The sequence below is a fragment of the Amaranthus tricolor genome, chromosome 12 (genome assembly GCF_026212465.1).
Source record: "Amaranthus tricolor cultivar Red isolate AtriRed21 chromosome 12, ASM2621246v1, whole genome shotgun sequence".
NCBI classification, from domain to species: Eukaryota; Viridiplantae; Streptophyta; class Magnoliopsida; order Caryophyllales; family Amaranthaceae; genus Amaranthus; species Amaranthus tricolor.
In genome coordinates, this window is record NC_080058.1 from 1,265,177 (window position 1) to 1,280,191 (window position 15,015).

At 27.7% G+C, this 15,015-nt stretch overlaps 1 protein-coding gene across 1 annotated transcript; it reads left to right on the top strand.

The window, feature by feature from the left end:
* The first annotated feature begins 8,614 nt into the window (after positions 1–8,614).
* LOC130797130 (zinc finger protein ZAT4-like) lies at positions 8,615–10,003 on the top strand. The gene has a single exon (XM_057659612.1). The coding sequence runs from the start codon at positions 8,615–8,617 to the stop codon at positions 10,001–10,003; it is 1,389 nt and encodes a 462-aa protein (XP_057515595.1).
* Positions 10,004–15,015: the final 5,012 nt, after the last annotated feature.

Here is a 15,015-nt window from a genome sequence, read left to right on the forward strand (position 1 = left end):
ATGACAGGTTCTTGAGACGATGGATATGACAAGTCACACTAAGAAAAGGAAGATTGCAGAATGTCAAGAAAAATCTCCAGGCGCAGAAGAGATCTCGAGCAATGAGAAATCTTCATGGGGTATTCTCTTAAAAATAAGACCATAGAGTTCTGCAAAGGATGAAAAATTGAAAACATGTCTTGGAGTTTGGCGCAAAAAAGATGGGAGGATATCAAAAAACGTACAGGACTTTTACGTAGTGGAAAAAGTTGTCTTTTACGATGGCTCAACCACTTGCGCCCCGAACTAAAAAAAATTACCCTTTAACCCGTGAAGGAAAAAAATCGTATCATAAAACTCCATTATAAATTGGGAAATCAATGGTCACTTATACTAACTAAGGTACTATTATTTGAATGTTTCTTTTTTACTTAAATTTTTTTTCATGTTTTTTTGAATCTTGAATTTTGATCAAAAATATCTTATGGTAGTTTTCTTGTTAGCATGGTGTTTCCTAGTCGAAAGCAATTTAATATTTATGTTCAGTTTGAGGCTTTAGCATTGTCATTTGTGCATTATTGACATCTATGTTTTGGTAGTTTGCTTACAAACAAATGCTTCCTCGTGTGGAATTCAGACATTTATGAACCGATCAAGAAATTAATTCTTATCTATCTGAAATTTGTCGAACCGACGGTTCGAGCTCAATTAATAAAATAAATAAGCTCATATTACGAGCTATGAAGTATGACATTGTTCAAGAAGATGACAACGTAATGAATTTTGACATGCCCATTCAAAAAGATAACAATGCCATGAATTGTGACATGCTCGTTCAAGAAGAAAACAACGTAATGAATTCTCACATTCCCATTCAAGAAGATAAGAACACCATGATTTTTCATATGGATGTCAACGCCCTGAATTCTCACATGCGTCTTCAAGAAGATTACGAAGCAGTGAATTTTCAAATGCAAGCTCAAGAAGATAACATCCTACTTAATTTGTCTGACTTGTATAACAACAATGAGCTTCCATCATTTGATGATCCTGAGGCCATGAAGCATGAACTCCATTCAATCCAACATCAGTATGATACTACTATTCAACCCTCGTCCCCTTCTCATCAGGATCTTCATGCTTCCATCCATTTCTTTAATTTTAACGGATCTAAACTCCAAGGAGAAATTTCTTTATAATTGTTTTATTTTAAGCGCCTGCGCAAACATGTATATATATATATATATGCGCGCCCTAAATTGGATAGATAATAAATACTGATGAATCATTGCGATATACTCTTTTCATTCCTATTTGATGTTACTATAAATAATGTTTTTAGAAATAAAGAAAAGTTAGATATTTTAAATATTAGGAGATATTATTTTGTTGAATAATAAATTTAATAGAAAAAAAATAAGTACCTTAAAGATAGTTTCAATAATAGTTATAACATAATAAAATAAATAGCTCCCATGAACATTTATACAATAATATTAACTTCTATGATAAACAAAAATATGCTAATACGGCAAATAAGTTTAAGAATGAATATAAAAGTAATTATTTGCTTTCTCTAACCCTAATGGCCAATTGTACTTTATACATAAAAAAATAAAAAAGAAGGAAAAGTTTTTCTATTAATAATTACTCCTAATGTCTTAGGAAAATCCAATTCTCATTAATGTTAGAAATAAAAATACCTACCTAAATTTAATATTATGTTGCACGAATTATGACCAAATTACTAAATGAATTTGTAAAACAACTAGATTGTTTCACAAAGAGATGGACCTATAAAATTAATCGATTTCTTTAATTGATTACTTTAAAATTGTAAGTGATTACTTTAATAGACTAAATATACACTGATTAGTCTATGTCTCACCATAAGAGCATCTCATTTAAGAATTTGTGTTTATAAACTCTTAAATCTGTTGGAGATACTTCACATGTGAGGAAGATCTCCCATCCATAAAATATTAGGTTGTAGACTTGCATATATTGCTTGGTGAATAATCAAACTAATACCATATGTTTTGGGAAAGAGTGAAACTCATCAATTGTTGTATGCAAGTCAATGCTCATTAACCGTGGGTTTATGGACCCGAGTCTATGGGTTTCCTATGAGTGTGTTCACTCAAGTGTGCCCATAAGATAATCATGCGACAACTCATGACCTAACAATTTTTTAATTTTTTTTTAAAATTGAACAATTTGGGCTTCTTGTTGTCGGATTCGGAGTCGGCAATTTCTTGTACAAACATTACGGCCACTACCCACCCCATTGACCCCACGGCCCAGCTTTTTTACATGACATCATCTCACAATGATACATACTAATGCGATTAGTTAAATTTTTTAATTGATCACTTTAAAATTGTGATGATCATTTTACAATAACTCTCTACAACGAATGTATGTTCGCAAAAAAAAATGAAATTTTAGAGTTGTTATTCAAAACATGAAATGGACATTTTAGACCTTGGAAAAGACATTTTTAGTCTTAGAATTGACAACTCTAACTCTTGGAGTTTGCATTTTAAGTCTTTGAGTAGTGACTTTAAGCCTTGGGGTAGGGTTTTAAGCCTTGAAATGCACATTTTAACGGTTAAAGTAATTAGTCAAAAGATAAAGTTAAACCTTTGGAGAAGAAAGGTTAAAGCTTGAAGTAGAAGTTTTAAGTCGTAAAATGAACATTTTAAGTCTTGCAATGAGTGTTATAAAGTTTGAAGTTGATATGTACAAAAAGTTTGTGATCTATAAAAATTGATTGTCACTTTAAAACCGCAAGTGATTTCTTTAAGATTGTATGTGATCACTTTAAGATTATAAAAAGTTTCACATTAATTGAAAACTTTAATCGAAATGATCATTTTAAGGTTAGAACCGAATCACCTTAACTGAAAATGTTTAAGGTTATAATTGGCCATTTTAAGATCGTAAGTGAGTGATCACTTTAATTTAAAACAATAAGTGTATATCGGGCTAATGCAATATTGATGATCATTATGAGACAATCACATTTGAGAATTTATATTTTTTTATTTGTCACTTCCATTTAAGATGGAATGCTCAATGCCTCAATGTGACAATGTCGAATGCCTAATAATCCCTTAGCTGGTCTCTTTCTTGATTTTGCGGTTTCATTACTTAATTTGCATTTTCCACATTTACTTTTTCCTTTTGGACTTTTGGGTAGAAATTTCATTTACTCCATGAAAAATAAATATGAACTGAAAATAATTATAGTCAATGGTAATTTTCACAAAACAATGCGCATAATATTGTTACCATTTTTGCACTCAATTATATGAGGCATTAGATTTTGATAATAACACATTGATTTTATATCATGAAAAGAGAAAACATACATATCAAAACCCAAAAACATTGAAATTCTTGGAATTGTCAGCTTAAATTTTTAGTTGAGTTGGTTTTATGACATGGTATCAGAATTCAGTGTAACAAGAGGTCATGGGTTCGAATCTCAACCACCCCTAATTTAGAGTCGAATATTTAGCGCCATGTATGAGGAGGGCATATGTTGCATCCACACTCCTAGCGTAAAGAGTTCTCCTGTAAGGGGCGTGTTAATATATACAACATATCTTGAGGTCTCAGCTATCAGCTTAAGTTTTTAGCTGAGTAGGTTTCATGACAGACAATAATAGTATTTTTAATACATTGTAGGCCGAGGGAAGGAGTTTGGTGAGATTTGATTTAAAAGCCTTTTCAAAAAAGTAATAATTGCTCTCAATTCTCAAACTAAAACAAAATCTAGAAAAAACTTACCTCAAGTTTTAAGGCTTGATCGATAAGGCTAAATTTAATTAATTGAATCAAACCAAATAAATTAATCTAATTTCATTTTATTTTTATCAACTTTAACTGATGTGACATGCATGTAATTGAGCGAATAGTGAAATTCCATAACATGATCTGATGATCAACAAACTATTTTCAAATTCTTATTTTAAATTTATATGAGAATCTAAGAATAAAATAATTAAAGTGAGTAGTTAAGTCAGCCCCTTTATCGTCTTTTAAATGTAGTAGAATTAAAGAAGTTTTTAACGCTTATATTTTCTTTTTAATGTAGTAGAATTAAAGAAGTTTTTACGGCAACTACAACATAATTTATTTAGCGATATTTAATTTAAATTTTAAATGTTGTCATTTTAAATTTTTAATAGTAAATATAGAGGATTTAGTGACATTTATTAGACCCTTTAGCAGCATAATAAAAAATCATACTAAAATTTTTTGCAACATAGGATTTAGTGACATTTCTCACAAATACCACTATAGATTATAGTAACAATTACATATGCTACTAAAGACCAATAAAATGTCGCTAAATCACTTTATAGTGGAACTTAAAATAAAAACCAATAATTACACTAAAAAAATGAATCAGTGGCATATTTTTAATGCCACTAAATGCAATGTCACAAAAAGTTAAATTTGTTGTAGTGCGCTTATATTTTCTTTTAAAGAACCTAATAATTCATTAATAAAAATGATGTAACGATATCTACAACAGAATAACTATCGACCAAATACATAACAATTTTCATCAAATAAAATTCTATATAGAAAAAGTCACGATAATTATTATAAAGAAGATCGAACACTGAAGTCTATAGCCTCCTCCAAGGAGGTCTTTAGATTTGTTGTGGCTTTGAGTACAAATAAGTGTGATATTATTGACTGTACTAGCCGAAATGATACCTGTGATGATGTCATATATCTTTTTACCAGTGATAACAAGATTCTAAACTCTCACCATGAGATTCTTTAAGACCCAATATATAGATAAATCAAATCTAATAAATGGATAGAATAATTCTACAATATAGAGAGAATAGACTTTATTAATGTATGTAATAATGCTGTAAATATCATATCTTTTAAATATATACAATCTTGTAGTACTCGACTCCTCTCTTTGCAGGGCTTACTGATATGGATTGTCTGTCACCTTTCCACATCTAGACCCTATTTTTGAGTGATATATTAGGTTGATAATGATTGTTAAAGCAAGTGCTAATAATCTTAACAATGACGTTAACTTTGAACATTTAATCAAACATGCTTTGTCTTGTACTTTAGAGAAGGTCGATAAAGATGTGGGCGATTTAAGGTTTGGAATGATTGATGATAGTTGCTTGATCAAAGCAACAAGAAAAGAAGCAAACTGTGGGTGCCTCGACTAGGCGCTCGGTCGAGCAGAATGTCCAGAACAAGTCAGTAGCTTCACTAGAAGCTCGCTCGACCGAGCGAGGTAGTAGCTCATCGAGCGGTAGTCGAGCAGACTACATTGAATCCTGCTTTTGGTCAGAATTTGTAGTGATTATGCAATAAGGTGGTGCATTACTCTATTGTTTATTGTAATGTTTATTGTCATAGTTAATTGGGGTGTTAAAAGTGCTTTATGGTGAGTAATTGAGAGATTCTAAGAATGATACTCACCTTCCAAGGCCACCACAAACACACATATTGTTAAGAGAGCTATTGCATTGTTAGAAACTTGAGAGTGTTCTTACTTTGCTTTAGTATTTGTGATCTTGAGAGATTGTTCTCAAGAGAAGAGGAGGTTTATTATACTTGTAATTGTTGAATTCAATATAATAAATTACATTTGAGGGGAGGTATCCAAGATACCTCATAAAACACTTGTGTTTATCTTTGCATTATTTTTTCATTTGTTTTTCATTGTTGAACCTTTTTGAGGCTTTCATTTCAATGATGTGTATTATGTAATAATGTTTCTTTAAAAATTTGTAATCAGATACATTAATGATGAGAAAAGGTGTTTTTTACAAACAACTCTAGCAACGGGTTGATAAAATATACTCCCTCCAATTCAGCACTAACGTTCTACTTACTTTATGCACTCTATCCAATGCACTTATTCAATCCTTAATATCTCTAATTGTGCATTATTAAAAATTATGAAAAGTTGATACGAATAATCCTTGCATTGAGACGAAACAAATAAGATCTCACATGACTATGTTTAACTTGTAGATTAATAATAAAATACAAATTAAGAGTAAAAGATGAATAGTGTCTAAAAAGCAAATGGAACATTAAAATGCCGAATTAGAGGGAGTATATTGCTTTAAAAACGTATGAGTAGAATATTATTATGCGATCAGGTGCAGTAATATTTTTAGTAATTTGAAGCCGATGTAGTCAATAATGTAAAAATAAGAAATCATTTCTAGAAAATTGAGAATGTACAGAATACACTTATATTATATTACAAATGATTGGAGAATTGTCAATCTTGTCAAGTCTCATGAGTCCTCCAAAAAGCCCAACATCGTCTAGCCACTCATTCAGTCTGTCATGAATTTCTCCGATCAGAATGAAAAAAATGAAAGAAAAAAGAAATCAATTTAGAAAATTTAGGCAATTACTTATTGTATTTTCTGATTGAATTAAATTTGACTGAAAATTTACAATTTTTTTATTTCGACCTAAAAAAATTATTAGTGTTCATATAGTTTTAGATACTCATTTAGTTATTTTTTTATTCGGATAATAAAACAAATAAACCTGTATTTTATGGTAATTGGTAAAGCCTTATTTTTTTTGAAAAACTTATCATATTAATTAAGATCAGAATAAATTATAATTCCTTGTTTGATACTCTATAGAAAATTTTCACTTAACTATCTTTTGTGGTGTGGTACAAGATTCCAAACCTTCAAGTTTTATTTTATTATTGTTTATGGTCTATACATTTTTATGACTTTGGATCTACATTTTTTTCACTAACTTTATTTCAATATTTTTCTAAGTATTCTCACCACCATTAGCGAGCGTATGAATATCCAATCTGAAATTTAAATTACCTAAGTAACCTAAGTGGTTAAATTTGTAGAGAAAACTTTTATTATTACAGTGACACATGTCTAAATTTTCTATTGTTTTAGTATATAATATGATTTTGCTCTGAAAAAGCAAAAATTACACAAAATCCACATTTTTTTTTCTATTTTGAATCATTAATAAAGAGTCATACAATGAATGAGTAGAACAACTCTCCTATATGGAGAGTACAAATATTTATTTTAATCATATCGTAAAAGCTTGAAACGGAGAAATCTGAAGTTCACCATCAATTAAAAGGTTGATGATAACTCCAAATCAACTATAAAGATCATTAGGGTTCTTGGAAGCGAGTGATTTTTTTTGCAACAATCACTTAGATAAAAAATTTTTTGTCTAAAAATGCTAAATTATATCTAACTAAATTTTGTGTCTTATACATCATAAGAAATTGAAACTAGTTAGAGAATTTTCTCACTAAAAAAAATTAATTATAATGCTACATTAGATTTATTGGGTTAACTCATATATATTTAGTCTATTAAAATAATCACTTATAATTATACAATAATCAATTAAAAAACAACAAATCTTGTATGAGACCGTCTTACCGTGAGGCGGACCTATACAAGTAGCCCAAATTATTTATGTAGTATTTAAAATAAAATTAATCGGTTAAACTTACACAACAAATAAGTAAATAAAAGCTGTTCTTTTTTTTTTCCATTGATATTTAAGAAAATAAAAATTGGGTCCAAATTAAATTATCTCATGATGAGACGGTCTTAAAAAAAATTTATTTTAAAACAAATAAACTAATTAAATAGACTCATCTCACAATGAGATGGTCTCAAAACAAGCTGATAACCTTTTTAGCAAGTTACTCCCACCATAAGTTTAAAGTTTTTGTTGTTACTAGTCCAAATTCCGATTGATTAAGTCGTTAATTTTTTGATTAGGTTGCTAATCATATTGGACTATAACTGAAGTTTTTACCTAAATTTCCAATTAAATCTAATTTTCATTTAACAAAAGAAAATATATAACAAATTTAAATTTCTCCCCATCTTCAATAAAAAAAAAACCATAAAACTTATGGAGGTATTAACTCAAAAACAAGTTGGAGGTTGTAAAAAGCAAAAGAGCAAAAATCTAAATTTTATTTTCATTTTTTAAACTATTTCCATTTTCGTTGTCCTTTGTCCTAATCGTCTTCTTTTTTCGACCTACCGTATTCTAATAAAAACATATTAGCAATTATTATTCATGTACCTTAAAGTCCAATTATCAGTCTCTTTAAATCAAGATATTGGGTGTTTAGCAAATAGCTGATAGCTTGTAGCTAGTAGCCTATTACATTGGCTTATTTGAGCAACTTATTTTATTGCCTGATTTAACAAACTGATTTTAAACTCGTTGCTATAAGTAATTTTTTAAAAAAAAATAACTTATTCATAATAATTAGCTGTTTTAACTTTCAACCATCTAATTTACCAAACACTAAATCTTCAATTTGTATCAAATCAATATAAACAAAAATTTTCAAATAAATAATTTTGACAAGCACCCCATACACAGCTCAAATAAATAATAAAATAAGTAAAAATAAGATAAAATACAACCCCAAAAGTCTCCCCTTTTTCTCTTGATTCTCAATTGGCTTTCTCTCTCTTAAATTTTCTATCTTGCCTCTCTCTTCAAAAGCCCTAGTTCACTTCACACACACATACACAGCTCAAAATTCTCACTTCCCCAATTCTTCAACCTTAAATAAACCAAATTTAAACCTCTAATGGAAGATCCAAAAACAGATCAAAAGCTCAAAATCAGACTTAAATACACTAAACCCGAAACTAAACGAATTCTTAATTTTCTTCAACCTTCATCAGCTAATTTTAATCAAGAACAAGAACTCATCATCGACAGTGATTTAGAAGAAGGCGAAATTCGAGAAACCCAGGAATCAAAACTTGAAGATCCAACAATTAATCAACAAAAAGATCATCAAATTGAAGATAAAAGAAGAATTTGTGGGTTTTGTAATAAAGTTTTTGCTAATGGAAAAGCTTTGGGAGGTCACTTGAGGATTCATAAGAAAAAGGAAAAAGATGGGGCAGGTGATTTTAGCCCGAAACCCGGCCCGGAAAAGGAGGTGAGGTGTGAATATTGCCACAAGAAGTTTCATACTGAAAAAGCGCTTTATGGGCATATGAGGTCTCACCCTGAAAGACCTCATAGAGGGATGGGCCCGCCGCCGCCATTGAAATGGAAAGGGAAAGGAAAGCGTAGCCGTCCGATTGGGGAGAGGGTATCAACGTCATCATCACCGTCGTCGTCTTCATTGAGTTCCGGGCTGTGTCGGGCTGAGTCGGTTGCTGATTGTTTAATGAAGATGTCAAGTAATGATGAATATGGTGAAGATTCAAATCATGATTATGATTATGATTATGATTATGATTATGATTATTATGATGAATTGATGAAAAAGATAAGGGTAAGTAAGAAGGGGTTAGAGAAGGTTGATGATGATGGATTATATTATTTACAAGAAGAATTGGGGATTAAAATACCTTATAAATCTTGTATTTTAAAAACCTCAATGAATTTTGATGATTTTCCAAAGATTGGAAAGGAAAATAAAAAAAGGAAATTGGGTAAGGAAATCATGGGTATTAGAAGATCTAATCATAATGATGATCATTGGGATGATGATCATGATGAAGATGATGATGATGAGAAGAAGGGTAAGTGGGTTTGTACTACATGTAACAAATCATTTACAACCCACCAAGCTTTAGGAGGTCATAGGTCAAGTCACAACAAAGAAAAAAATTCAATTCATGTAAAAATCCCTAATTCTAATTCAATCCAAACCCTAAATTTGACTCGGATTGTTGAAAACGGGTACGGGTCGAACCTTACCCATGACAAAGAAGTTGAAGAAGTGGTTTTTCATAAGTGCAAAATTTGTGATCAGAATTTTCCATCTGGGCAAGCTCTAGGAGGTCATATGAGGTTACATTATGTTGTTCCTTGTTCGGGCTCTGGTTCGGGTTCAGGTTTGGGTCAAAGTAGCTCGCAAACGGGTCAAGGTGTTAGAGGTACAATTCTTGATTTTGATCTTAATGTAGCTGCCGTGTCTGAAGATGTGGATGTAGCAGTTGATTCTAGCTGCTTATAAATTCCGTTGAGCGGCAGAATCTAAAATTAGGTGACATATAAACCATATTCGAACTCTTTCAAAAAAGGCTCTAGATAATGAAGTATTGCTTTATATATATATATATATATATATATATATATATATATATATATATAATCTATGTATTTCTGGGTATTAGTGTGGATTTAGGGCTTTGGGGATTACTAGTAATTAGTTCCCTAATTAAATTTGCAATTTCAATGTTTTAGTAATGTAAATTTGGTGCATTGTACAAGAAGACTTTTAATCGCTCAAATTGATGGAGAATGATGATGGTATCATAGAGTTTTAATTGAAATGTAATTTCTTATGAGCCTAAATTATATAATTTGATTATGTTTGCTTTACACCAAACAGAACTTTTTTTTTTTTTTTTTTTTTAAAAAATTTTATTAGATTAGTTTGATATCAATTAATAAAAAAATCTTTGCTTACAATTGAAATATGATTTGAAGTTGATTAACATGGCACAATCTATAGGATTATGATTTATGTAAGTTTAAAAGCGATTTATAAGTATTGATCATATTACTAATTAATTAATTGATATTGAAATGGAAAGACACTCTAATAGTCATTTTACATTTTTTATATGGAAGACTAATTATAAATTTTTAAGGGATACATATATCATTTTTTATCTTTTATTAATGGTTATAAATTATGTTTTAATGTTTGTGTTTATCTTAAAAAATGAATTATACACTCGAAAATACAGTATAACCGTTACATATTGTTCATTTTGTTTGATTAGATGCACAAGTTTTTTTAACGGAAAGGTGGGTTTGTTATTGTTCGATAGTTATCCTAAATTACTATTAATTGATAATCATTAGCTTAAGTCTATAAATATCCCAATCAATCATGGTTATGGTTTAAGTAGCAGAAATTCATTTTATGCGCAAGTTATATATGGATTTAGTGAACGCTAAGATATAATATACATTAATCTTATTAATGTTCTATTTTCTACTTAAATCACGTGAATTTACTCTTTAAATAAAAACGTGCACGTTATTTAAATGTAAACTAATTAGTCAAGACCAATTGAAAATTGAATTTAATAATCTCAAAAATTGGAAAGACCAATGCAATTTATGAATAACAATCACCGAAGTAATAGTAAAAAAAGACCAATTATATATTAAAGCAAAAAAGACCAATGCTAGTTAGAACAATATTGCTCCTTCACTTTCATTTTAGATTTATTAGAGGGCTAGGCTATATAATGTGAACTATGCAGACTTTAAAAATCCATTCACAATAAACATTTATAAATAAAATTGATTAAATAATTAGATTTTTTTTACAATTATGGAAAAAAATCAAATGTATTTAGGAATAAAATATCGGTTATTTTATGCTAGTGAATATTGGTAATATATCTTTACTTACTATATTTCAATAAAATTAAGCAATCATATATTTAATCAGAATGATCTTCTAGTATCTTTTTCTTTACGTTTGTGTCCAAATAAAGATATGACCATTATTAGTATGATACACTCTATTAGCTAAACCTTTCTAGAAATATAAAAAATAATGTAATTAGACATTTATTTTCCTTGTAAGATGAGTGTACTAAAACAAAAGTAATGAGAAAAAAAATACAATAATGGTAAAAATTGATATTAAATACTTCTGATTATCACAATAATGTTAACGTAAGATACTATTAATAAGAAAATGTAAATAAAAATTATAGATAATACAAAACACTATCTAAAAATGAGAAAAATGATATGTTTTTCATGTATTTTGCTTTCCTCGCAAATTTTGATAGTCCACATTAAATATAGTACACATTTTCATTTAACAAATATAATCAAGAAATTTAGTGGTAAAAGAGGGCATATCACAAGTTGTAATTTTTATTTTTATATTAAGAACTTAACAGCTAATTTTAGCTCAAGATTTGGGAATATAAACACTATCTAAAAATGGGAAAAACGACATATATATATATATATATATATATATATATATATATATATATATATATATATATATATATATATATATATATATATATACATATATATATATATATGTATATATATATATATATATATATATATATATATATATATATCTATATATATATCTATATATATATATATATATATATATATATATATATATATATCTATATATATATCTATATATATATATATATATATATATATATATATATATATATATGTATATATATATATATATATATATATATATATGTATATATATATATATATATATATATATATATATATATATATATATATATGTATATATATATATATATATATATATATATATATATATATATATATATATATGTATATATATATATATATATATATATATATATATATATATATATATATATATATATATATATATATATATATATGTGTGTGTGTGTGTGTGTGTGTGTGTCTATATATATATATGTCTTAATATAAAACTTGAAACTAGACATAAAAAATAAGAGATTTTTTGTATATATGTCTTAATATAAAACTTGAAATTAAGACATTAAATTTTTTAAAATATTAGTCAGACAAAGGTAATTTTGGGCTGTATTTTAAAATTAATATTTGTATACTTTTGATCATCTATTTTTTGTGTTTTTTAATAGTATACTATAAAGTACTTTATGTCCATCAAGAAAAGAGAGGAAAAATAGTAAAAAAAAAAAAAAAAAAAACTCCTTTCATCCCATTTATTTAGCATTATTAGCTATCTCACTTATTTTGAATTATTTTTTTTTGGATAATAGTACGTCATTTCCTTTTTATCTCATTCATACATGTTAAATCTCTTTCAATTTGTTTCTCACAATTTATTTCTCTTTAATTATTATCAAATATCCACATTTTTCAAAAAAAAAAAAAATTCTCTTTGCCACTAATTTTAAGGGAGGAAAGTATACTTCAAAGGGATGTGATTAAAATATGACCATTATTAATTTATTATAGTTACATTGGTTATAAAATTTTAATGTGTAAAACTTTAAGGGAGTAATATATAATTAAATAAATGTTTAAAAATCATAATACTCTTCTAAATTTTAATACTAATAACCGTACAATATATGTTTAATTAAACAAAAACTATATATATGATATTCTTCTTATTTCTAAATTTTAATGGAAAGTAAGGAAAGATCAAATCACTCAAGATTCAAATTTTATATACATAATATTAGAAACGTAGAGGATCTTGGTGGCTATCCATAAATTTTGTTGCATTAAGATCCAAAATCCTTAATATGCATGTGTACAATATTCACGCTATATCTACGACTATATTGGAAGTAGGGGGCACGAATTCTTTCTGCCTTTCGGATTTCTTTGGGATACAAACAATTATCGATTCATCAAACAACAAAAAATGTTAAATAAATAGATTTTAAGTCATTACAATATAATTTATTTTTAGTTGGATATATTTAGTGACATTTTTCATTACTTTAAATTTTTAATAGTGTATATAAAGGACTAAGTGACTTTTATTACACCTTTTAGCAGCATAATAAAAAAAATCATACTAAAGCGTTTCACGACATATGATCTAATAACATTTCTCATAAATACCACTATAGACTATAGTAACAATTACTTATGTCACTACAGGCCAAATAACGTGTCACTAAATCACTTTTAGTGAAAATTAAAATAAAAATAAATAATTATTACACTAAAAATATAAATCAGTAGTATTTTTTGATGACACTGAATCCAAAATTGCGAAAAAATTAAATTTGTTGCAGTGAGCTTACTAAAAAATTGACTTTTAAATCAATATCAAATAGATAGAAAAGGGAACTGGAGGATAGGGAGTTTTTATAATATTTTGACCTTTACACTATGTTTTGATTGAGAGAAGCGGATAATATATTTTTCTTTGTTTGGATAAAAATTATAGGGGGAGGAGGATTTAGAAGAAAATGATTTGAAGAGATTTAGTTTCATAATTTTATTGATGGAGAAATTAACCCAAAAATGAAAAGATTTATTTGGAAGGAAAATAAATTTCCTCGTCTTCTTCCTTTCCTCCTAAACAAACAACATAAGTTTTCTCATGACTTTCTTCTTTTTCTTTCTTTTACCTCTTTTATTGTTATCCAAATATAGTGTTGGTGGGATTAATGCAATATTAAATAAAGCGGATGATTGAATTGTGTAGATGATGTTAAAAGCGATTTTAAGTATGTGAATGAGATCAAAAAAATATAATGAATTTTAATTCCAAATAAGAAAATATTGCAATATAAAAAAAAAATTCAATTAAAATAAAAATTAATGCAAATTAAGCGATTCAGATATAATATTAAAAAAAAAAGTAAACATCATGTGTTGTCGCAAACATAAAATTATGTAGTTGAAGAAGCATAAAGGATAGATAGAGTACTAAAGAAAGAGTTATAAGTGTAGTGCAATTTGCAATTTGTAATTATGTCATGCACTTGAAGAACACTTATGTTTTTAATTGTGTTGTAACGTACACAAGTGTGTGAGTAGTGTTTAAGAGATCTCATCATGTTTTTTCAACTTCTCTTTATTAATTAATTATTTAAACCAATACAAATTAATTGTAGTTGCTTTATTAAAGATTCTAAATAGATGTGATGATTCGATGTATATTTGATTTTATAATTTGATTCAATTTGATCTGTTTATAAAAATTATTTTATAATTATGTAAAAGGCAACATGGATACAAGATTCGACTTTAAACCGTTCCAAAACACCTAATTCGAAATCAACTTGATGACCTGAGTGAACACCTCTAGTTGCTTTTAAGTAACATGCTTTTTATTTATGTTTAAACCAATTTGAATAAGGATTTGTGTTGAAGTGTCCATTATTGTCCAAGAGTGAGATTTTCTATATTGAAGAAAAGTGAAGAGATTATACTGCTTTAAAACTTCGAGGAGTAACTTCTACAATTACTAATTAGTTTTAATAGTGAATTGTGATGGATTACCTC